The 26,292-nt window shown below is 42.6% G+C and overlaps 2 protein-coding genes across 2 annotated transcripts in view; one reads left to right on the top strand and one right to left on the bottom strand.

Annotated features, from left to right (window-relative positions):
* Positions 1 to 12,413, bottom strand: part of Anapc1 (anaphase promoting complex subunit 1) — a gene marked incomplete at its 3' end in the record, with an annotated part of 89,460 nt that extends 77,047 nt beyond the window's left edge. The window contains 10 exon segments of the mRNA XM_017799944.2: positions 409 to 618; positions 1,898 to 2,118; positions 2,545 to 2,690; positions 4,115 to 4,188; positions 5,495 to 5,577; positions 6,542 to 6,642; positions 6,833 to 6,884; positions 9,171 to 9,332; positions 10,547 to 10,783; positions 12,177 to 12,413. Of these exon segments, the coding sequence (XP_017655433.1) occupies positions 409 to 618; positions 1,898 to 2,118; positions 2,545 to 2,690; positions 4,115 to 4,188; positions 5,495 to 5,577; positions 6,542 to 6,642; positions 6,833 to 6,884; positions 9,171 to 9,332; positions 10,547 to 10,759 (1,262 nt within the window).
* A 6,974-nt stretch (positions 12,414 to 19,387) lies between these two features.
* Mertk (MER proto-oncogene, tyrosine kinase) overlaps positions 19,388 to 26,292 on the top strand; it is a 123,363-nt gene continuing 116,458 nt past the window's right edge. Inside the window, exon 1 of the mRNA XM_008840352.2 lies at positions 19,388 to 19,776. Within this exon, the coding sequence (XP_008838574.1) occupies positions 19,716 to 19,776 (61 nt within the window). The 5' untranslated portion in view covers positions 19,388 to 19,715. The remainder of the gene's footprint in view (positions 19,777 to 26,292) is intronic.

The raw sequence follows: 26,292 nt of genomic DNA on the forward strand, positions 1-26,292 counted from the left end.
TTGAGACAGAGTCTCCCTGTAGCCCCAGCTGGCCTGGAACTCACTATGTAGACCAGGCTGGCCTTGAACTCAAACAGATCCATCTAGCTCTACCTCCCAAGTGCTAGCCCTAAAGGCATGCGCCACCACACCCAATGACAAAATATTTTTATGATCACTTTAGTATCATTCTACTAATGTTTATCAATGTATCTTTGACTAAATTTAAGGTAATATAAATATGCATCTCTATGCAGTCTATATGTGTCAATATTGCAAGTGCTAACTTTTTATTTTTTTGCCTTTCTAAAAATAAGCCACACATTTCTGGCAAGCATTCTACCACTGATCTACACCAACAGATTTAATACCACTTTCCAAAACATTTAGCAATATTTTTCTCTGAATATAAAAGTATAAATTCCAAACCTTATATTGGGAATGGTTTCTGTCCATAAATGATCGATGCACAGTTCAGGAACAATTGGCTCTGTTTCTGGTGCCAGAAATGAGCCATTTGAATTGCTACTTGGAGAATGAGATATACTGTGTCTCTTTGGAGATTGATTATGGCTGGAAAGGTTGAATCTTTGCACCCCTGAAAAAGAGTGCACGCCTAAGGCAGGAGAATGAGCACGACTGCAAGACAACCAAAGAGAGGGCAGGGTGTCACTGTGAGCAAATCAGAGGTACAGAACACATCTCAAATGCAGAAAAAGCACTCATGGTATGAGCCCTTCCAGAAATAAACAGTTTTAGAAATAGCTAAGTGGTTCATCTTAATGTGCTTTATTAAAGTCTAAAGCTTTAGAATTCTTGTTAAAATGCACTCATTTAGAACTGAAAATGAGTTCAGTTTATCCTCAGAAAAAAAACTGTTCACATTATTCAAAAAGGTCTACATACTGTTCCTATATGCTCAGACATACAAACCATCAAATCTATATCCATACAGCATCATACACATTGCATTATGTGTCAATAAAAACAGATCAGGAGGCATAGATACATTATCAATCACTGAAACAAAACAAAACAAAAAAAATTAACATGAATTAAGATTTAAATTTTTCTTTCTTTTTTTTGGGCCTTTTTGAGACAGGGTCTCTCTGTAGCCCCAGGTGGCCTGAACTTGCTATATAGTAGACCAGGTTGACCTTGAACTCACAGAGATTCACCTGCCTCTGCCTCCCAAATGCTAGGATTAAGGGCGTGTGCCACCACGCCCAGCTATATTTTTTATTTTATGTGTATGCATGTATATTGCCTGCATGTAGGTAGGTGCACCCGTGTCATGAAATGCCCATGATCAGAAGAGGGCGTCAGATTCCCCTGGAACTGGGTTTACAGACAGTTTTTAGACGCCATGTGGGTGCTAGGAATCAAACCTGGGTCCTCTGTAAGAGCAGCCAGTGCTCTTAACCACTGAGCCATCTCTCCAGTCCCATGAATTAAAATTAAAAAACAATAACAAAAAAACCTACCAGCCGGACATGGTGGCATTCACCTTTAATCCCAGCACTCAGGAGGCAGAGGCAGGTGGATCTCTGTGAGTCTGAGGCAACCTGGTCTACATGAGTTCCAGGCCAGCTAGAACCACAACAGTGAGACACTGTCTCAAAAACAAACTAACAAAAAAAACCTACCAAAATATTTCTGAAACTAATGTTCTTCAAAGTTCTGCCACAGAATAGTAAACAAAACAAGCTCACAAGAGCAAGTAGCTTCTAAGTGTGGGTCACAAAGGAAAATGACACAACAGACTTAGAAGTCTTAGTAAAAGTAGCAACAATTGGCTTTAAGTCTATTTTCCCCTAAAAATTGCCCAAGCATTATCAATAGAAACCTTAAATCCCTCAAAGGATAAGAAAAAGTCAGGAAATCAGTTATCTTGTTTAAAGCAAAGAAAGATGTCCACCTTAGAGCTGCCATGTTGGAGATAGAAGGTGACCGAGAGTGCAGACTGGGTGACGAGGTTGAGCGGCTCTGGCTGTGGATGGAGGAGTAATTCTGGAAAGGGGAAGCCACAGGGGAATCGCCTTTGGAGAGACTTCTGAGATGTGCTGTGAGGGAGCTGCTAGTGGCTGCATTCTGTGGAGTCCCTGCCTGTTCAGAGAACTTTAAAACAGCATTCTCTTCCTTAAAAATTAATGGGAAAAATAAGAAATGATTAAAATTTCCTGGTGAGAATGCAAAGGAGAAGCCAGTTATTAAAAATACAGTATTTCGGGCTGGACAGATGGCTCAGCGGTTAAGAACACTAGTTGTTCTTGCAGAAGACCCGGGTTGGAATCCCAGCACCCACATGGCAGCTAACAACTGTCTGTAACTCCAGTTTCAGGGGATCCAACAGCCTCTTCTGTCCTCCGTGGGCACTAGACGACACGGGTGCACTTACCTACGTGGCAATACACTCATACACATAAAATAAAAATAAAAAAATAAAAATACAGTATTTCTTTTTTAACTTAGGAAACTCATTTATCTCCTAAATGATTCATCCACACAAACATGTGAAAGCGTCCAGGATTAGATCTTCTGTAACAAGAGTTGCTTTATCCTCACCTCTGGTTTGACTCTCCGGAGAGTCCACACAGAATGCACATTCTGAATAGCATCATAGGTCATCACAATGGAGGGGTTGATGTGGAGGAACACAATTTTCATTGCAGGATCTACCACATACTGCACCCGTGATGAACCAAAAAGACCTAAAAACCAAAATGGAAATTATTAGGTATGGAACAATAGGTTTAACAAGGCTGATCTTTATGAATTAAGTTTGTAACATTCCTAAAGGTAAACAGAAACATAATTAAAGCACAAAATCCATGAAATATGTAATTGACCACAAATTTTACATTTACTTTGGGTAGCAACTTCCTTAAAATGCATTAAAGATGACAGCATTACTGATTTCAATCCAACATATACACAACTTGAATGCCAAAGATTTGTGCTGTCTCGACATTAAATTCATCTACCAGAGGTACAGTACAGTCCAGGACTCCTTCAACAACCAACTTATTTAGAAATTGTACTCAATGAGCAAGGTCAGGCTTGCTTATTGGTTCTATTCTGTCCTCTGTAACAACTAAGCAAGAAGTGCTGAACAGTGTACTTTTATATGTGCTTTTATACATGAAAAATAAGATTTTCCTATTGAGTTCAAGTTTCTTCTATAATACCATGGAATCATTTCCATAGCCTTACTTGACAGTTCCCTTGTCAGTTTCAATACTGGAAAATAAGGAGCTGGAGAGATGGCTAAGCAATTAAGAGCACTTACTGCTCTATTCTTTCAGAGGATGTCAATTCAGGTCCCAGTACCCACATAGTGACTCACAACCATCCTTAACCCCAGTTCCAGGAAACCCATTGCCCTCTTCTGGCTTCCAAGGGAACCAGGCACATATATGGTGCACATACATACATGCAAGCAAAACACTCATACACATAAAATAAAAATAAATCCAAAAAGTAAATAAAAGGCAGTTGATAAGCATTACAAAAACAAGGTCAAGGCTAGATTTAGCCCATGGCTCTAGTGCTCAGGCCACAGGGGCATTTCAGAATGTGTACTTAGGATGCTTAGGATAAAGTCCTATAAATAAAATTACCAAAGAATATAAATACCTTTTTAAGTTTTCAGGTCCTTACTATTTATAATTATCTATCATGTTTTGGTAAAACCTAAAATTTAAAGATAAGCATACAGGAATTCTTGTAGAAATATTGAAAGCACTGAGCCCCAGCAAATTTGAACAAGGAAAGTGAAATACTAAAAATGTATACGGTAAATAGGCCCTGTTCTATTTTTTAAAAAAAAAGAAAGAAAGAAAAGAAAAAAGCTTTAGCTCATTCAAGTATTATTCACTATAATTTATATTCATACTGTTAAGGAACATTAATCTATTGTAAGTTAGTAAACAGCAGTGTTCCTCAATGATTTATATGCCTATTTCTGCTGAGATAATTGTTGTTCTTGCTTTAAATTACTTACTTTCATAATAAAAATTACTTTTTTAACATGCTTAAATTATCTTGTTCTAAGAAAACAAGTCACTTTTTAAATAAACTCCATTTTTTATTTCTCTTTCTCAGGCAATGTAAAAGAATATAAAAATACACTTACTTGCAGATTTATAAACAAGTGGAGTTATTTCATCTAGTGGGTGCAGCATGCTGAACATAGTGGGCAAAGGTTCTCTAGCAATAAACACACATAATTAATCACCAATACAGGATGACTATGTGCATACAGTTTGTACTTTTCTTACAAAGCATCCTCTTGATTACACAAGCAACAGAAATCTGCTGTTACAGTTTGAATATGAAATGAGCGCATATGTTCATGTTTGAACACTTGGCCCCAGGAAGCAGTACTGTTTTGGGGGGCTGTGGAACCTTTGGGGAAACAGGGCCTAAGATTTAGAGCCTAGCCCCCACTTGTGGCTCTTTCTTATGCTTCCTGATCTGCCAAGACATACAGAGCCTCTGCCGCAGAGGCCTCCCAACATGAGCTCTACCATGCCTTTGGATGGGATAACACTAAAACCATGAGGCAACATAAATCCTCCCTCCTTCAAGGTGCTTGTCAAGTATTTTGTAAAAGCAATGAGGAAACTTATCATCTCAAAAAGTAACCTTCTAAACTTTTTAGATGCTGTTTTTCATGCAATCTTCTATTTTATTTCTAAAAACCTCTCTCCTTATAATAGTGCTACAGACACACATATAGAAGGAAGATAGCAAACACCAGGGGGCATCTGGAAACAGCAGCAATCACACAACAGAACCCAGAGAACAATGGGCATGAGGCAGTCTTTTATTTATCTCTATGGTGGTGTATCTATGGTAGCTAAGATATTTTATGTCTTGCATCTGTTTATATAGTGATTTTTAAAAGGAAGAGGAAAAACACGTCATATAAGTCTGAAATTTTTAAAAAGTTAAAGAGGAAGAAAACAACTGGCTTTCTATGAAAACACAAAGATTAAAATCTGAAAGCAACTCTAAAAGGTAGCAAGTATCTACCTTTCAATGAGCTCACAATTTGTAATAAGCACACCATCAGTAAGCATCTACCAATTACAGCACTCAATACATAGTGGACCCTGTGCTCATGTCTATGTTTACTTGCTTAATCTTTGCATAAATCAGATCCCCAGGGGTAACTGATAATATTCCTGTAACAAAAAAGGAAACGAAAACTAAGAAAGCACTAATGATTTGTTCAAAATGGTACAATGAAAAGACAGCAGGTCTGAGAACTGAGTCCTGTCATCATCAAGCTATTATTCAATTTTACTAAGGGGGAGGCGGAGCAGGGAAATTAGGTGCCAAGTACAGCTCAAAAGTGAGAGCAAACAAACATGAAAAAAAAAAAAATGTGTGCTTCTTTGCTGTTAACACGGAAATGATCAAAATCACAAACTTTGGATTAACAATTGTATTTCTGAATCAATACTAAAAAGGCCCCAAAATAATATTCTGAACAAAATAAAATGAATACCTAGGTAGACCTGGAGGTACTTCATGTGAAGAACTGCTTCGCTCAAAAAGCAAACCATATTTAGTGGCCCAAACATTCGCAACCTGTCAACAAGAGAGTGGAGAAAAAAACAAAAGAAGCCACACATGAGGAAAAAAGTTTCAGGAAATATAACAAAATGCTAGATTTTCTTCCAATTTAATGAGAGCTTTCACAGTAATATGATCACTAACTATCATACTTGGAAATGCATTACTCTAACAAGCAACTCCCAGATAAAATCAAACCTACAGAAGACTTGTTAGTGTGAAGTTCCTGTCAGCAGACTGGCAACATCAGCAGAAAATGAGAATGTGACAAAAGGTTAACAACCAGCACAGCCATAAGGAACCAGACACATGCCATATTTAGAACCAAAATGAGTCCTCAAATATCATTAAAACTGACATCAGATACTTCACAATTTACTTCACTCAAAAAAATTTTTGTGGATAGAAAAAAATGATAAACTACTAAAGCTACTGAAATTTTGGTATTTGATCAAAAAATAATTTTACCATTATTATGTTTTAGACAGTATCTCCCTATAGCCCCAGCTGGCCTGGCACTCTCTATGCAGATCAGGCTGGCCTCAATCTCATAGAGCTCCGCCTGCCTGTGCCTCTTCAGTGTTGGGATTAAAGGTATGTGCTACCAGGCCTGGCCTTTTTTTTAAAGTAATATTCTTGATATAAAAGACCCACATAAAAATTATCCTTGAAATCAGTTAAGAATGTTCTCTATGGGCTGAAGAGATGGCTCAGAGGTTAAGAAAACTGTTCTTGCAGAAGACCTGGGTTCGAATCCCAGCACCCACATGGCAGCCAACAACTGCCTGTAACTCCAGTTCCGGGGATCCGACAACCTCTTCTGTCTTCTGTGGCACTGCACGACACGGGTGCATTTACCTACATGCAGGCATAACACTCATACACATAAAATAAAAATAATAAAATATTTAAAAAAAAGAATATTCTCTAACAAAACACACACCAAAAAAAAAAAAAAAAACCCTTAACTGAAGTTTACCTGAAATGGTAAGGATGCTATATAATCCTTTCCATCTATACTATGCATGTTAATACACGAGCTTTGTAAGATGCATATGCATTTCTCTACTTCATGGCTACCTGAAAAGAAAGGGCACAAAAAGATTTATGGGTACTTTTTCCCCCTATTAAGTTCAATTCTAACAGCAAAAATTCTTCAATACCTAATGCAAAAATAAACCATTGTCACTAAGGGTAACTTATGAATTAAAAACAAAGTAAAATAAACATTTGGAATCACGAGAAATACAATTTCATAAAGAAAGCTTACCATAGGTTCTTTCAGACTTATCCTGTGATATAATGAAGTCACACCACAGTGCCTAAGAGCAAAACAAAATGCTTACCTAAGAAATTTGATTAAAGCAGTAACCCACTGCCTAATGGCATCTAAACAATGCCATTTACATAAGACCTCTCTCCTCCAGTCAATACATAATAAAACTAGACTACTAAATGCTAGATGCAGTGAAAGAATGTCTGTTTACAATTAAATTTTATGAGAAGAGAAAGGAAGATAAAAATCCAAACACCTGCCAGGCATGGTGGCGCATACCTTTAGTACCAGCTCTTGGGAAGGACAGGCAGGCCGTAAGATCAAGGCCAGCCTGGTCTCCACAGCAAATTCCAAGCCAGCTGGGGTTACTAGGAAGACCCTATCTCACAAACACACAAAAGGGGGGCTTGGAGAGATGTCCTAGCGGTTAAGAGCATTGGATGCTCTTCAGAGGACCCATATTTAGTTCCTATCATCCACACGGTGGCTAACAACCACCCTTAACTCCAGTTTCAGGGGATCCAACATCCTCTTCGGGCCTCCATGGGCACTGCAAGCACATGGCGCACTTATACACATATAGTCAAAACATTCATAAACAGGGCTGGAGAGATGGCTCAGCAGTTAAGAGCACTGGTTGCTCTTGCAGAGGACCAGGGTTCAATTTCCAGCACCCACATGGTGACTAACAACCATAACTCCAGTTTCAGGAGACTCAACACTAGTCTACTGACCTCTGTGGGCATTGCACTACATGCGTACACTTACATACATGCAGTAATATACTCATACATAAAATGAAAATAAAATGTTTTTTTAATTCATAAACATAAATTTAAAAAATTTTTAACCAAAAAAATTGAATTAAGATCCAAATACCTACTAGATAGATCTTGCAATTAAAATTCACCCTAAAGCTAACCTGCACCCACATGACATACACATAAATAAAATCTTAAATATATATAAATACATATTTAGAAAACACCTTCTTTCATTAATGCTACTGAACCATACTTAAAAACGATTAAAATTTTATGTTTGGGTGTATATATTCTGCCACAATTTTTTAATTCACTAAAAATACCACTACATAGTTTTATTTTGTTTTTTTCTTTATTTTGAAACAGAGTCTCCTTGTGGCTCCAGGTGGCCTGGAACTTGCTATGCAGACCAGGCTGACCAATTTTTCAGAGAGACACCTGCCTATGCCTTCCAAGTGCTGGGATTAAAGGTGTGTACCACCACTCCTGGCAAATAATAAATTTTTAAAATTTGGGGCTGGAAAGATGGTTTAGTGGTTAAGAGCACACTGGAAGATACAAAATGATCTACTTCTCCATTCGTTGTACGTTTATGGGTTGGTATTCTTCATCAATGGAGATGAAACCCATAATTTCCTAAAACATAACAACTGCTTAGCATCTTTATCAATTTTTAGAAGTTAGTTCCAACAAATCCTGCAGTAGTAGCAAAGTAGATTATTTTCCTTTCACTATAAATCCAACAAGTTTAATTTATTCAGTATCTGGAAACGAATTCTAACAATCATTCCAGCACTCAGGAGGCAGAGGCAGAAGGGATCACAAGTGCCAGGCCAGCCTCGGCTACATATGGAAATCTTGGTTTTTGTTGTTGTTGTTGTTGTTTGTCTTTTTGAGACAGGGTCTCCGTGCAGCCCCAGCTGGCCTGGAACTCACTATGGAGACCAGGCTGGCCTTGAACTCACAGAGATCCGCCTGCTGGGACTAAAGGTGTGCACCACCACGCCGAGTGGAAATCCTGTTTTAAAAAACAGGAACATGACACATAAAATAAAAACCCTGACTTTATATCCATACACAGGTGCCAAGGATCCAAGTGCAACCAACCATGACTAGTAATAATCAGACATATACAGATTAGAGACGCATGTGCCAACATCTCAGTGTTTTAGCAAAAACAATGAGTCTTTCTGTAAGAAAGAGTATATTTTAAAATGAAATGGAGATCTTTTTTAAAGGTTAAAAACTCATTCAATTTTATGTCTTACAGGGTTTATACTGAGTTCAGTATTGTGTAACTGTATTAATTCAACTGTGAACCTAAAAATTTTATAGCCACTTTTGAAAGAGATGTATCTTTGCCCTGGAAATTGTTATTATGTTAAAGCTGTAATGAAATGCTTCTTCTAAAAAATAAAAATAAATAAAAATAAATAAACCCCTTTTTCTCCAGTCCTATCTTCACTGCATGCTAAAATGTACATCAAGTAGGAAGAATTACTATACTGCTTTTAGCATTCTGTTGGGATTCTAAAGCACAGGAAATGTTAACATTCAAGTTAACTCACCTGTTGAACAGCAGTGTCAACTGTGAATGCTTTATATACTGCCAAGGCCTGGCTTTTACTTCCTTTGCTCCAGATCACCATATTCCCGGCCACATAGAGCTCTTCATCGTAGTCGGCTTCTTCTCCAATCTCACTCACACCTTTCCTTAACTGCCAGCTTTCCTTAAAAACCAACACACACAAGACATGCTCAAACACATTTTTTCCCCTTTTTCAATAGTCTGGAGCAAGATTTATTCACTGAGTAAAGCCTCAATCTGAGTCTAACTCCAAAGAGGATTTGGGTGCACTGATTAACAAAATGGATGTATTAAGTGGATGTAATATTACATATTAGGATTTTCAGACACAAGAATTCACTCAAGAATTCTCTGTATTCTGTATAATGTGTTATATATATATATATATACATATATATATGTGTGTGTGTGTGTATCTATCATACAGAGGTCACAAAATTAAATTACATGCCTGGGAAACTAAAAGCAGGTATTAAATGTATGTAGAAGGCAGATAGGAAACAGTTGAAGGAATCAATGAGGACCTGGTGCAGTGTAGACCTCCCTGTCCACAGTCACACACACATTCATCTTCTTTTCCTGTCCTATCCATTAGATGAATGGAAGAAAGTTTCTGATTTCTAACTATGCGCATTCCATGAGAGTGTGTCTCAAAGGCATATAAACTGAGTAAGGCAGGAAGTGACTGAGGTGAAGCTCAGTGGTAGTATTTGCCTAGCACAAGCAAGACCTTGGTTTGCCCCCCAGCACTACAGAAAAAAAAAAAAAAAAAATTAAGGTAGGAACTGATTTTTTTTCTGACATATACTTAGACTTCATCTCCATAATTTAGAACTACTATTCTGCCAAACAGGGTGGCACACGCCTACAATCCCAGTACTCAGAAGGCTAAAGCAAGGAGATTACAAATTCAAGGTCAGTCTGGGCTACTTAGTGAGGTTCCACCTCAACAGAAAAAGGAAAAAAAAGTACTACCACTCTAACAGTCTAATATGACAGCTCAGCCTTCTTCCAGAAACTTGTGCTGCAGCAGGGACCATTTCTAATGTCTATCATTTAGCCATCAGAGTTATGAAATCTGATACCCATATATGCAGTAAAGATAGAGGTTTAAATGAACATGGTAGTACTCAACTCTCATCATAAAATTATAAGTTACAAAGCATGTCTAAGTAAGCAACTAATACATTGTAATACTAGTCATCCTTTTAGCATTGATTTGAAACCACCAAAGCTTAACTTTTAAACTCAAAGTGCCCGCTTATCAACACTTCCCAGATGTATTTCAGTAGCTTTAAATTACAAGTAGACTATTCGCTCTATGTTTCAAAAATATGATGAGAATCTTAAGAGAACCTTCTGTTTCTCGTGAATTGTAACTTCCTGAAGGGATCCCACCAAGCCAGCAGCACCATCGGAAGACCATAATTCAGAGGCAGGCTGCAGCTGGCGAAGCTGAAGGTTCAAAGCATTAGGGTGGTTCTTGCAGTGGTCTCGACCAAAAGGAACAAATTCCTGCAAATCCCCGGCTGCAATCATTGTTGCCCTTTCTTCAGAGAAGTTCGACATGGGTTCCAAATATCAACATTATTTCTGTACAAATTCAAACACTTTGGTGAGCCTCTAATCAAAACCAGATTACTTCAAAGCTGTAGATAGAGCTGTGGTATATGTACACCACTCCACCTCACAAACATTTCTACATATAGTAAATGACAACTTAAAAGTTCTAACATTATGTAACATTAGGTGCAGGTTGTTCTTAGACAAAACATCTACAATAAAAATGGGTTTCATAGCAACATTTAAATTACAATCCTTAAGCTACAATCAGAGTATTTGACATTAGCACTATTACCAAACTTTAGAGTGTTTGGAACAACACTCAAGATTAGCATCTAAATTTGACTAGGATCTCTTAACTGAGGTCTTTCTGGCATGTTTTCTTTGCTGCACAAACTGTTCAAAGCCTCTGTAGTTTCAACGCAGCACCTCTAGAACTGCAAGTTATTCTGCTGTGAATCCAATGCTAGCTACCGCTGAGATAATGATGCCACCCCCAAAAGGCATGTTTCTTTTGCATCTGCTAGTAATGAGGACAGCTGAATTCGAAATAGAACCACAAATATCTTGTAAAGCTATGAAATTCAAAACTGACTTGGCCTTTCCTATTCTATTCAACTAACCAAAATTAAAGAACATGCAATTGTATCAAACTTCAGTTGTGCAATTTTGTAGTGTTATTTTTTAAAAAGTACTTTCTCGTTTATGTGTGTGAGTGTATTGCCTGCGTGTATGTAAGTGCACCAGTGTCATGCAGCACCTTGGGAGGTCAGAAGAGAGCATCGGATATCCTGAAGTGGAGTTACGGATGGTTGTTAGCTGCCATGTGGGTGCTGAAAATCGAACCCAGAGCCTCTGCAAGAGCAGCCAGTGCTCTTAACTGCTGAGACATCTCCCCAGCCCCGTGTCATTCTCTTCTAACTTGAAAGAAATCTACAGATTAATTATAGCACTATTTTTACAGTACGACGTCTTTTACCTCGAAGGCATCACAATACTTTAACAGTTCTGGCCGTTTATAGACCTGTTCGGTATTAAGGGCCACATAAAATAACATGCTATAAAGAAAACTGTCAGCACCGTTTACTGAGAACAAAAACTACCTTGCTTGAAAGAGGAAACCTATACACATGCACACCGAGGGACCCTGAGTTGTGAAAATACAAAAGGGCAGAGCTTCCCACGCTTTTCAGAAAACCCACTCTGAGGGGAAGAGAGGCCAATCTAGATGCTGAGGCCGCAAAGGGAACCGCGCACGAGACGCAGGGCGCGTGGGGCTCACCCGGAAAGCCGGGTCGGCATGCGGGGAGTCCCTCACCCCGGCGCGCGCAGGGCCGACAAGGGCGCCAGGCGGTAGGTGCGAGTAGGCCTACGCACAGATCCTGACGCCCGAGGCCCCAGGCGCCGCCGGCCTGGCCCGCACCTGTGTAACTCGGGACGCGTCAGGCGCGGCGAGCCCCGGCTGCTCTCCGGAGGCGCAAGGGCCGAGGAGGCCCGAAGACGACGGCGGCTGCAAGTCGGTCACGATGACTCTTGGGCTGCCACGGCTTTTCATCCCCTCTCCCGCCCTTACGCCGGAGGAAGAACAGGAGGCAACCGGGTGTCAACGACCAGCAGGCATGGGAGGCGCTCAAATGAAAGCGTCCATCTTAAATTTCCCGTCGTGCCTCGCGCCAGGGCGGGGGCATCGCGGGGAGGCCCGGCAGTGGAGAGGTGCTGCGCCTGCGCAGTTGAAGTAGGCCTGTGCTTGGCCGTCCCTGCTGTGAAGTCACTGTTCTGGCAGCTCTTTCTTGATCGTGTCCCTAGGAGTCTGAACTGCTGCCCAACTTTCAGTTAGGTGGCTCTCTATCTGCTCCCGCTTCCTCCTCACCCCAAAAGGAAGCATGTGCCTCCAGACTGAGGAGTAGGAGAGCAAGGGTGGCTGCTGATTCTTGCTGAGGAATGCTAGGAAGGTGCTCTACCACTAAACCACACCACCCCTCAGCTCAAAAACACATTCTTGAGCTCTCATCTCAATTGCTTGATATCTTTGAGTTCAAACAACTCATAGGGTCTCTCACTGCATAAGATTGAAATTCTAGTTCTTTGCCCAGAAACGTACCGTTGACTGGGATTTCATGCCTTCACTGATTCTATACAGCCCGTACTTGGCCCATAGATGGCGGTGATATCTTGGTTCATTCTTTTCTTGGGATATCATCCTTCAGAGTTTACATCAACCCTGTCCCCCTCTTCACTCCAACTGGAACAGGCTGCACATCAACAGGAAAGAGCCTCTCCTAGAACTTTCTGAGTAGACTACTCATCTACCTGAAATTCAAATAGCTTCAGAATTCCCTGGCCTGAGTATTCAAAAGCAGTCAAATGAACAATCATATCCTCTGCTCTGATCCTTTATTCCTCTCACAAAACCCCACCATCCTACAAAGATCTTTTTTACCTCCAACAGGACTTTCCAGAAGAGCCTGCATCAGGGCATGCCTCAGTCGCCTCTCAGAATCTCTCATTCCTATCACTGTCCATTCCCCCTTCCTCTTGTCCCAGCTCAGTCCCTTGGCCCGATCAAGTCACGTGCAGTAGAAGGGTACTCTTTCCCAACTCCCAAGGTGCTCTATGCAACCAGACCATTGTCCCACTCCAAGACTGTGGCATCTTCGACTGCCAGACTCAAAATGTCTCCCTGAGGGATATGGGAACTGGCTTCTGAAGAGGCCATATATAGAAAGCCAAAACAGTAGGTACAGTAGGAGAAAACTGGTCAATAGAAACAAGACAGGAGCCAGAATCATAAATTATCTTTTCTTCTTCTTTCTATTGACTAGAGTTTTTTGTTTTTGTTTTTGGTCTGCACAGCTTGTTGGAGATGTACTGTATGACTGAATGGACACATCAAACAGTCTGCTGAATTTGGAGCATTCAGTTGTAAAGCAATGACCAGGACTATATTTTTCTCATCATCTGTCCCTACCTTTTTCCTCTTTCCTTCATCCTCTGTCTGTGGCTAAAGGTCAGCACTCTTCGTTCTTGCCGCCAACCTACTTTTTAAGTAACCCCAGGAAGCACAGTCTACACTGCTAACTGTCCAAGGTAGAAGTAGAGCCACTATCAGCTCTCACTCCTGGGCATTCCCTTCTCTGTTCAAAGATTCTCCCTCTTGCTCACTCGCTTGCTCTTTTTTGGGGGGTCTTTTTGAGACAGGGTCTCCCTGTAGCCCGAGCTGGCCTTGAACTCACAGAGATCCACCTGCCTCTGCCTCCAGAGTGCTGGGACTAAAGGCGTGCACCATCATGCCCGGCTTTCAAAGAAATCTGTTAAGGTGCCTCTGTAGCTTCAGCCTTTGGGGACACCAAGGCCTACATGCACAGCTCCCCTCCAATATACCCAAAGACTCTCAGTCCTCCTGGTACCAGAGCAATGCTGCATTTCCTACAGAGTGGAAACCAGACCCTGTGCCCTCTGTTACATTCCAGTGTCATCAGTGATGCTGCCTAGACTCACGACATGACAAACCCCCTTGAGAAAGTGCATCCCTCTGTTTCTGTCACAATCTACTCTGTCCATAGGGGTTCAGACCACAAATTTGGGAGTTTGAGAGGACAAGGAGCCCTGCATATCACCATCATCCCTGCCCCCCTCCCAGCCCTCTCTGCTGGCATTTGAGTACAAGCTTGGCTGAGAATACAAAATCCCTTGTACAGATTCCTGCAGGTCATCAGTTCACTACATGACTGCTTTGTCCTCCAAACAAGCACAAACTTCCCTAGGGGACCCTGAGATTTATTTTTGGAAATAAACATACCCAATAATAGACTATAGACTTCTTGATTCTCTGCCAGCCCCAGAAAAAGAAAATGTGCAGAAAATTGAATAAATAAAATCCTTGGTTTTTTATCCCTTTTAACCTGGCAAAATATACGTCTTTGCATTCATAACTATTGTTGCTTAATATTGCCACAAACTTTGAAACTCAGAATAACAGATGTTGTGTCATAATTGTTTGTTTGTTGAGATAGGGTCTCACCATGCAGCCCTGGATGGCCTGGAACTTGCTATGTAGACTAGGCTGGCCTCAAACTCACAGAGATCTACCTGCCTCTGCCTCCCTAGTGCTGGAGATGGAAGGTGTTGCCACCACTCGTGGCTATGATCCAGCTGTGTCATAATTTCTATGGACCAGAAGTCTGGGCAAGATGTATATTGATCCCTTGCTTTTCACCTCACACGACTGCAGTCAATGTGGTTGTCTCCGGTTGTGATCTCAAATGATTCTCCTCTAGAAAACCTACTTTTGAGCTCACTCAAAATTTGATATTTTTGTGATTATAAGACATGGGGCTGGGCATGGTGGCACACGCTTTTAATCCCAGAACTTGGGAGGCAAGAGGCACCAGGATCTCTGTGAGTTTGAGGCCAGTCTGTCTATATAGTGAGTTCCAGGCCAGCTGGGGCTAAAGGGAGACCCTGTCCCAAAAAGACAAGAAAAAAAAAAAAAAAACAAAAAAAAAAAAAAAAAAAAAAACCAGACATGAGTACTAGGAACTGAACTTGGGTCCTCTGAAAGAGCAGAAGTGCTCTTAACTTGTACCATTTCTCTAGCCCCTAGTAGCAGCGCCTTTACACACAACACATACACATACACACAAACACACATGCAAGCACACATACTTTCTCTCTCACTTTTTTTTTTCCATAATAGGGCTCCTAGTGACAAGCAAATAAGACGAACATCATAGAGAATTCCAAGAGGTAAAAAGTACCCACAACAGGGACTGGAGAGATGACTCAGGGCTTAAGAGCACTGGCTGCTCTTCCAGAGGGACCTGAGTTTGATTCCCAGCAGTGACACAGCAGATAACAACCATCCATAATTCCATTTCTAGGGGATCTGGTTCCTTCTTCTGGCCTCTGCAGGCATAGCACTTACATACATGCAAGGAAAACACTCATGCGCATAAAATTTTAAAAAATATTTTATCATTTTTATTTTATGTGTATGAGTGTATTCCCTGCATATAAGTGCACCTATGTTGTGCAATGCCTGTAGAGGTCCAAAGAGAGCATCAGATCCCCTGGAACTGAAGTTAGCCATCATGTGGGTGCTGGAATTCAAACCTAGGTCCTCTGCAAGAGCAGCTAGTGCTCTTAACTGCTGAGCCATCTCTCCAGCCTGATACACAAAAGTTTTCTTTTTAAAGTACCAACAACAATAAAAAATTACTATCAAGTTTTGTTGTCGTGTGAGGCTTACCAGATAGCTAACCATTCCCAAGAAGTTACAAGAGCCAGACCTCTAAATTCAGTATATAATTCAGAAAACAGAATCTCTTATATCATCTCCATTCCCTCTAACAAACTGTAAGAAGAAATTTTATTTCCAAGATGATTTTGGCAAGTAGGATGGAATCTTTTTGTGTGGACCATCTCTTCTCCTAAAATGGTAGATTTTTTTTCGCCCACAAAGCAGTCAACTTGTATTTTATCCAGAAAGTTCAGCAGAGTTGCCTACTAGCATCAAGTGCAAAGTCCTGAAAAATTATAGCTTCAGTTTCCTGATAAGCTACAAAAGCTAGACTTTGGTGCCTCTGCATATTTGTCAGCCTGCTGGATGGAGTCCCCCACATTCATCATCTCAGTTTCCTCCAATCTTCATTGCCAGACACATGTACTTCCAGTATGTCTTTATGCTAACTTGAGATTCTTCCAGGAACCACTTCAGTGCCCCAGTGAACTCTCATGTCTAGATATCTGCACATCTCACATGTTGCTCAGTAAAGAGTATCTCACCTATACCCTCCCAGGTTTCCAAAGTTGCATGGACTAGACACTCATCCTTTCCCCATGAAGTCTCTTACCTATTTCAATATTTATTTCCCATATATGGTTGACTTGATGATCTGAGGTGCATGCGCACACACAAGTTCCTATGTATGTGGTATGTGGGTGACTAAAGGTGTCATTCTTCAGGTGCCATCCACCTTTTATTTTGAGACAGGTTCTCTCACAGGTACCTAGAGCGCACAGGTAAGCCTAGGTTGGCTGGTCAACCAGGCCCAGGGATCCCCTTGTCTCTGCCTCCCTAGTGCTGGGATTATAACCATGCACCACCATATCTGGCTTTTTACATGAGTGCTGGGGATCAAACTCAAGTCCTTTCACTTGCACAACAAGCACTTTACTATCCCCTCAGACTCCTGATCTGAGACTTTCAAAGATAGTACCTGACATTGCCTTTCCCCCACCACATATTTAAATTCCATGATCTGGATACTAATACTCCAGTCTACTTTTCAGCATATGGTATGAGGTACAATACACACTACAATCATCACACACCAACAGTGACAAGAACTTGGCCATCATCTAGTGTAGGCTTGAGTCTGTTTAATGATGTATCAAATTTCACATTCCATTCTGTAATAAATTGTAAGTGCTAGACAAAGGAACTTCTACTGAGTATTTCAGCTTGGTGAAGGCACACACCACCTCATTTTGTAACAAGCTATAACACTTAGATATTGCATTTCTGAGAATTTCTCTAGTAGGCTAAAAGGACTATCATAAGAGGCATGGTGGTGCATGCCTGTAATTCTAGCACTTGGGAAATGAGGCAGGAGAAGCAGAAGTTCAAGGTCATGCTGAGCACTACATAGTAAGTTTGAAGTTAGCCTCAGCTACATGAGACCCTGCCACAAAAATCTAAATAAATAAGCAAATACATGTTATGTTAAAGTAAAGGATTTTCTTATATCCACAATATCACTTCCCCCAAGAAACTACACATATTAAAAAAAACTATCTTCCATCCATTTTTCTGTATAGTAAGGAGCATCTTTCTATGGTACTATCACATTTCTCGTGGGATAGGGGCTGAATAATTTTATTTCCAGTAAGTTTTCAGCCTAACTGGATGGGTTATTTTGCACGACAGAGAGAAAGAGAAATAATCAACAAAAGAAATGTCTTTGCTCCACTATCATGTTCACTGTTCTGAAAGGAATTTTGTATCATTTCATTTTGTAACAACTACAAAAGCTACTGTGCTGGGAGGATTAATTCTAGGAAGCCTGGAATTAGCCTGAGCTGTTTTTCTAAAGTTCCCTCATGGCACTGACCCCCTGGCCAAGGGCATGAAGCACACTCATTTATATTGTTGTCTTCTAATCATGGTCCTGAGAAGGTTTGGGGAGATTGGTAGCAGCTTGTCAGCATTGTTTATTGAAAACAGTGAAAGGGATGATTTGCACCTGGACTCTGTGATAGAGGCTGATTACACCTTAGGAAAATACGTGTGCAGCCACTAAAACATAAAACCCCAGATGAGCCTCCGTGTTAGCATCTCTGATTTCAAAGTGTTCCATGCACACATCAATGATCCCTGATCCAAAAGAGTGCATGTGACTGCTTCCTTACAAAAGGGAGGACACAAGCCCTGACTGCACCTCTTTACCCCAACAGCCTTTCATTATGGTACACATTCTTTTTTTATTTTAATTTTTTCATTATTATTTTTATTTTACATGTATGAGTGTATTGCCTGCATGTGGGTAAGTGCACCTGTGTCGTGCAATGCCCAGGGAGGTCAGATACCCTGGAACTGGAGTTACCAATGAGTGTTAGATACCATGGGTGTGCTGGGAATCAAACCAGGTTCCTCTGCAAGAGCAGCCAGTGCTCTTAACCTCTGAGCCAGATCTCCAACCCCAGGAATGTCATGATGTATTAAAATACATTCATTCTCACCCAGGCAGGTTTAGTGTAGTCTTGTAATCCCCAATACGGCAAGGCAGAGACAGGAGGCTCACCACAAGTTCGAGGCCAGCCTGGGCTACAGGAGTGAGCTACAGGCCAGTTGTGCTACACAGTGAGACCTTACCTTAAAAAAATAAAAGCTAACAAATAAAAGCACCACCAACAAAAAATACAGTCATGCTAGTTCCTTGAAGATAGCATCATATAGTTGTAAGGTATGAGTTCGTAACAGTCCTTCCTTTTCTGATGTGATTCACTTTTTCTGGGGCTGTTCTCTGGGACCCGTCACTCCGTCCCCTTGCAGCGCTGCTCCCTTCCATCCCTGCTGCTCTGCACTTTTTCATCCTCACCCAACTACCTCTAGTCAGATTGCTTCTCTAAGACTTGTTATGGGATTCCACCCAGTTCCACCCCCAGGAGCCCCTCCGATTGAGGTTGCGAGCTCTTGACGCTAGGGTCCGCTCTTGTGCCTCCTGTCGATATCCCGGAGGTGCTCTGCGAGGAGGAGCGGAATGAGCCCCGACCGCTGCTAAAGTGGCCGCAATCTTGGGGAGCATTGCTGCCAGGCTCTCCCCAGCATGCAAAGCCTGGAATTTGTAAGCACCGCCGACCCAAGGCAGCTGGACCCTCCCCATCCCAATAGGTCTGGGGGCTGCGTTCTGAGACATCTCTCCCTTTCTTTCCCACCCTTCCATGCCCTTCTACCCACCCCTCCAATATGGGGTGCCAAGCTTGCTGGGTGGCTCAGCTCCCCATCCCGCCCTCTCTCAGCAGCCCCACCCCCACCTCCCACCCGGGCCTTAACTGGAGGCCTGCCCCTGCTCTTCACTCCCTCCCTTTCCTTCCCCTCCCGCCCCTCCTCTCCAGCCCTCCTACACCGAATTAACCTGTTGGGGCTGACCAGGGCCCAGACTGGCCTCTCATCCCTTCCCTCCCGCGTCTGGGCTCGGCCCCCGGCCCGCCCCTTCCCGCGCCCTTTTGCGTCTCCCCGGCCTTCGCCAACCTGCTGGAATCCACTGGGCCTCCAGCCCCCGGCCCGCCCCTTCCAGCGGTCTGCGCCGCCGATCCGCCGCTCGGGCTGCCACTCCCGCGCCTGCAGCCCGGGCCGCGGGGACCGTGGATCTGGGCGGGCGGCTCGGCAGCCACCGGGTAAGTTCGGGACGTGCAGCGGTCAGTGCGTCGCTAGAGAACTTTCCAGATCCACGGCCCCGCGATGGGGCAGGCCAGGCTGAGGCTGCTGCTGGGGCTGCTGCTTCCGGCGCTCTGCGGAGGAGGTGAGTGCGGGGTCCGGGATGCCCCACTGCTGAGCAACTTCGCACCACTCCCCTCACGCCCAGAGCCGGCCAGGGCAAGAGGAGCCCGCGAACCCGCGCGTCCACTGACCGCAGCTCTTCCAGCTAGCGGTCAAGGGGTCACCGGGCTCCCAAGCTGAGTCGGGGGGCGTACGTCCTATTGGAGCCGGCACCAATGTGCTCTGCCGGCGCCCGGGTTTGCGGCTCTGCGGGACGCAGGACGCAGGTCGGGTGTGGAATGCGCCAAGAACTCTCCCCTAGACACGGTCTAGTGGCGGGATCGTGGGGTTTCTGCGAGCCACAGACCCGGTCTCTCCAAGAACCTTCGCCGCGCGAAGGAGCTGCAGGAGATTGATGGCGCCGCGGTTCCCTGAGCTCTGTTGAGCGATGCTGACCCTCCTTTGCTGGGACACCCTGTGAGTGGGCAGGCTTGTGGAAAGGGGTGCACTCTCCACACTCCTATTGCTGAAGAACAGAATCTGTGGTGTTTGGAGCGCTTCTAGCTTTATCTCCGCCCTACTTAAGTGTCACAAGCGTCTCAATTCTAGATTGATAAGCATAGACAAGAAAGGCAGGTTCCTCCAGCAGCTTGTTGGAGGGTGACAAAGATTTCAAGGGTGAGCAGACTCTTCTTGAAGAAGCTGGAAAAAAACTCACCAAACTTTAGGAGAAGAAAAGAAACGGAAGCGGTTGGGAGACCACTAAATAAATACATTTCAGGTATTTCCTTCCCTCCAAATATTATGTTTTTATTCAAATTGTGGTTTTGTCTCTTTTGATCTTGAACTTGGTTGACCAAGATTCATCTATTATGCCCAAAGGCGTCTTTTAAGAATATCTGCAGGCTGGAGAGTTGGGTCAGTCTTCCTGAGGCCATGGGTTCTGTTCCTAGCACCCATGTGGTCGGGCTATCAACAGTCTGCTAACTCTAGTTCCAAGGAATCCAATGCCCTCGCCTAGCCCCAACGGGCACTGCATATACATGATACACTTACATGCAGGCAAAACACTCATACACATAAAATAAAAATAATAAAATTAAAAAGGAGTATCTGGAAAGTTCAGTGTATAGCAACATACCTTGCTTTTTAATTTTTATTATTTTTGTTTTATGTGTATGAGTGTTTGTGTGCATGTAAGAAGGTGCACCCATGTCATGCAATGCTGGCAGAGATCAGAAGAGGGCATTGGACCCCCTGGAACTGTAGGTATGGATGGTTTTTAGCCACCATGTGTGTACTGGGAATTGAACCTGGTTCCTCTGGAAGAGCAGCCAGTGCTCTTAACCACTGAGCCATCTCTCCAGCCCCAACAACATACCTTGTTTTTAAAAACTGTGTGTATATGTATGTGTGGGTGGGTATGTGCACATAAGTGTAGGTGCCCTTGGAATTCAGAGGAGAGTCAGATCCCTTGAGGCTGGAGTTTCAGGCAGTTGTGAGTTGCCTGATATGGCTAACAGGAATTGAACTCAGGTGCTCTGCAAAAGCAATACTGACTCTTAATTGCTGAGCCATTTTTCAGCCTTCATACCTCATTTTTCCTTTCAGGTTTTCCTTTGAAAGTTTAGTTGCTGAAATGAAAAATTCTTGAACAAGGCATTTGCTTCTTGCACATTAAATTACGTAAGCAATTTTTAATTTGAGGCAACCTGGTAATTTGAAGCAAACAACTGAGAGCCAAAACCAAGCAAAGAACTGAGGCAGTTCTGTTCTCCACCCCGCCACCAAATCCCCAGAAATTCCTCAGCACTTCTGCCAGGTCCGCTCTTCATAATCGGCTGCAAATCTGCTGTGTTTTGCTGTTCCTGCTGGCTGGCCATACATCGTCTTAGAGGCAGTGAGTGTAGAAAAGCCGGGAAGAGGAATAGGAACAGTAACTTTGTATGCTTTTCGAGTGTATGCTTTGTTTTCTAAATTTTAAAAAAAGCTGTAATAAATTTTGTAATTGACAGATTTAGTCAGATAATCATAGAAAGTTTTTAAATGTACTCATAGGAAAAAATGAAAAGTTTCCAAGTTTTTCCTCTATTTTGTGCTTTTTATCTTTTAAGTTTGCCAGTGAGATATCTGAGTGTTCCAGCTTACCTTGTGAAAATTTTAATTATTTTTATTATTGGTGCTGGGGCTCAATTGCAGGGCCTCACACATGGGAGGTAAGTGTTTTTCAACCAAGCTATACTCCCAACCCCAGGACAGGACTTTCACTGGCAGGATTTGAACAGAACAATGCTAGCAGAAAAATTAAAAAATCAAAATTAGATTCTTTATCTGGTTTTAAGATTTTCATATTGCAGATTGTAGGACTTGGTGCTAAGTTAGCTGACCAAACATGAAAAAGAGACAAAGAATGAATATGAGGAATGGTTAAGTAATTATAATTTAAGAGCTGGGGAAATGACTGTCAGTAAAGTGCTTGTCACACAAGAATGAGGACTTGAATTCAGATCCCTAGCATCCATGTAAAAAGCAGCACACACATTGGTGAGATGGCTCAGTGCCATGGAGCCTGATGACCTAAGTTCAATCCCTGAGACCCACATGGTGGAGCCAACACCCGTAAGTTTTGACCTCCATTCACTCACCATTATATGCATGTGAATCTATAAATAAATAAATAAATAAATAAATAAATAAATAAATAAATAAATAAATATTTTAAAGGTACTTTTGGGCTCATGGCACATGCCTGTAATCCCAGTGTGCAGGAGGCAGGACAGGAGGATCCCTGGGGCTTGCTTTCCAGCCATTATAGCCAAATCTATGAGCTCCAGGTTCAATGAGAGACCCTGTCTCAAAAAATAAGGTAAAGAGGAATAAAGGGAAACTCCCAATGGTAGACCTCTGGCCTCACTGGAGACATGCCTCCATGCACATGTACACACACACACACACACACACACACAAGCAAGCATTTTAGCCCAGTAATTCTCTCCTTTCCACTCTCCCCTGATGCATACACCTTGTCTTCCTCCTTATAAAGATGTGCATATACTGAACAGGACCTGCCCAGCCATGAGAATTTTAGGGTTTTCCAATCTTTCCTTTCTTCTCAGTCCCTGATGGGGGCACCAGTAAGCATCAGAAAAAGGCCCTGGTGGCTCTACGGAGGTTCAGGCAGAGAGATGGACAGGACAGAGTAGGGGAAATTTGAAAGTGAATCAAAGTGAAGCCGGTCTGATGACTCAGCCTGTGTGAACCCTGAGAGCAAATTGAGTTTTGAAAATTATTGAATTCTCTCTCAACTTGATACTGTAAACAGATATTCCCACAATATGATAAAGACTTTCCCAAGGAGAACTCTAAGTAGTCTGTTGCTTATAGGCTTTATTATAATGGCCCCAAATGCTTTTTGGAAGCAAGCAGGGTTTATCTGAATAAATGTATAAACAAATATTTGAAACTTCTTCAAGGTGCTGAGCAGGACATAATTATTTTTAAATTAAAATTATGTTCTTAAATCTTTCTTTTTGAAATAATTTCTAGATAATTCCAAAAGAAGGGCCAATGAATCACAACAGGTTACCAGACAGAAAAGCTAAGTCAGGACCTTGAACACGCACGCTCTAGCTGCTTCCCACACAGCCAAAATGAGATTTTTTTCAAAATGAATCTGATTGTGTTGTCCTCTTGGGAAACATCCTTCAATAGCTTCCCTTTCCTCACTAGATGTCCAGATTTTGTAAAGACTCACAGGCCTTCCCCCTCCCTCTTTGACTCATGCCTAGTCATTTCCCCCTTTTTACTGCTTCTCAGGTCACCTGTGTGTTCTTCCTAGTGCTGGAACAACTTTTGAGGTCACAATTTCTGTGGAATCTCTGAAGATCTCAGTATGCTAGCTCTTGTGCTTTCTTTGGGCTTCAGCTCAGATGTTCTGAGAATACTTCCACCCCAGGCACATTTAACATTTAACCAACCTCCCATGATTTTTAACTACCTAGTGAGGATTAGCAGTGCCTGATTGGTTCCTACTTACTCTTTTCCTTACTGACCTCACTGCCCCTCTCTAAGAAGTAAGCACCTAATGATAGCCATATTGTCCTTTTCATTGTCAGCACCCAACATAATGCATTCATGAGCCCAGTGAGTGTTCATAGATAGGGTGAAAGACTCAAGCTAGGCTGGGCTGGGCATGTGACTTAGTAGCAGAGCCCTGGCCTAGTACTCCAAGTTCGAGCCCCAGCACCTGCAGGTGGCATTAGGCTCTCTTTCCTCCTCTCTCTCTACTGGCTTTTCAAGTAGCTAGGAACTAAACTTGGGTTCTCTGGAAGAACAGCAAGTGCTCTTAACCACTGAGCCATCTTTCCAAGTCTCCAAAGTGGATTTTTTTTTTTTTTTTAAAGCACAGTTTTAGCAGCTCCTTGACTAGGGATGGGTTGCCTTGAGTGCCTTGACTTTGTACCATGGCTGCTAGTTTAATTTTAACTCAAGACACATGGCTCTGGGTTGGTATAAAACTCTATGGAGGAAGTTAGTTATTATGAAATCTGATAAAGAGGATTGATTGTATGTGCTTCTGGGCCAAAACCGTTAACAGGGCTGAACTCTGTGGGCCTTGGGAAAGTGGCTAACTCTCAGAACCTTTGGGTTATTTTTGTACAGTGGGATTCTATATCATAAAACTTGGGAAAATGAAGTGAGCTAATAGCACATTGTAAGTACTCAACAATTGTTGTCACGATTACCAAATGTTCCCCTCTGTACTGCCTACAAATTGGGGTGGGTAATTGTTTTACCTAGACAAAAGTGGAGATTCATTTTTTCTTACTAAATAAAACTTTGAAATATGAGGGCAGAGGTTGGGGGATGTAGCTCAGCTGAGAGCACTGGCAGACGTGATCCACTGGATCCTAACAGTGTGATGGCACACACCTGTAGTCCTAGCACCTGGAGGTAATGATAGGAGAATCTGAAGTTCAAGATCTTCTTTAGCTACATGGAAAGTCTGAGGCCAGCCTGCGTTACCTGAGACCCTGCCTTAAAAAAAGCACATGAACGCCAGGCGTGATGGTGCACGCCTTTAATCCCAGCACGTGGGAGGCAGAGGCAGGCGGATCTCTGTGAGGCCAGTCTGGTCTACATAGTGAGTTCCAGGACAGCTGGGGCTACAGGGAGACCCTGTCTCAAAAGGACCAAAAAAATAAAAGCACACCAAGGCAGAGCTGGGGGGCACCTTCCCTTGTTCCAGTGAGTTGGTGAAGAGGCTAGGAGATGTTCACGCTGAGTGCCTAAATCCTTTGGGATTTTACTTCCCAGTAGTTCTGCCAACAAAAGTCCTCCAGGAGGAGGTTTCCCAGGAGAGATTGGCACTGCCACACCCACCTTCCCAGTGGCTTGACTTGGTACAGGAATAGCTTCCTGTCATGTGCCTCACAGGAAGGTAAAAAATGAGATCCCCATAACTCTACCCAAAGTTGGTGTGGTTTGTTTTGGTTTTTTGTTTTGATTTGGGCTTTTAAAGTGGCCACGTGCAGATTGTACCTTTCCTTTCTACCCTTCACCCCAGTTTCCTAGATGAAGCCTTTTGGCTGCCTCCTAGAGAAAATGAATGTTTCTTCTTAGAGGGGATTCTGTGCACAGGGGAGGGTGTGTGTGCAGACTGGGTTATAGGAAATGGGGAGGGAGGTGGGTGCCAGTGGAGCTTCTGCTTCTCGTCATCTTGTTTGATTGCAGGTGCTGAGGGAGACCTTGGCTAGCTGGGTGGTAGCTCCTACCCTTCTTCTTCCATTCTGGTCATTAACCAACCCCTGTCCTGAGGTAAATCTGTACCCTGTGCTTACCCCCTCCTTGTTCCCGTCCTCCTTGTTTCCGCCCTCCTGCCTAAAATGCTGTAGTTGCAGTCTGGAAGGGTGGAGGATTCCATTCAGATCTGTGGGCTCCTTTTGGAGAGCAAGAATACCAAGAGACTTGCAAACGAAGCATATTCTCAATCACCAGCTCTAGTTTGTTTTAATTGTTCTTGTGTGTTTGTTTGCTTGCTTGGTGGGTCTCTTTCTTGTCTAAATCCTGGCTGCTCTGCTAGGTAGGTTTTTTTTTTTTTCTTCATTTTTTGTTTTTTGTTTTTGGGTTTTTTTTTTTTTTTTTTTTTGGTCTTTTGAGATAGAGTCTTGTGTAACCATAGCTGGCCTGGAACTCAATATGTAGACCAGACCAGGTAGATCTCACAGAGATCTGCCCACCTCTTCCTCCCAAGTGCTAGGATTAAAGGAATGTGCTACCACACCCAGCTAGGTGGGAGGTTCTTGAACACAGCAAGAGCCCAAGTTTTATGAGACCCCACATTTGGCTTCAGTGGTACCTTGGGCAGAGGGAAAATGCTCATTCCTTTCCCTGGGTCTCACTCAGGCCACAGGACCAGTAGCTATGTGGGTACATGAAACCCTAAACTGCCCTTTCTAGGTGACCTCCTCAAGTCCACAGTGTTTTAGTGACAAAGGGAGGATGATTATGTTTTGAACATTTCATGGAGAAACCTACACTCAATTCTGAAGTATGTTAT

Source organism: Nannospalax galili, unplaced genomic scaffold (genome assembly GCF_000622305.1).
Source record: "Nannospalax galili isolate Female #2095 unplaced genomic scaffold, S.galili_v1.0 scaffold1941, whole genome shotgun sequence".
Taxonomy (NCBI): Eukaryota; Metazoa; Chordata; class Mammalia; order Rodentia; family Spalacidae; genus Nannospalax; species Nannospalax galili.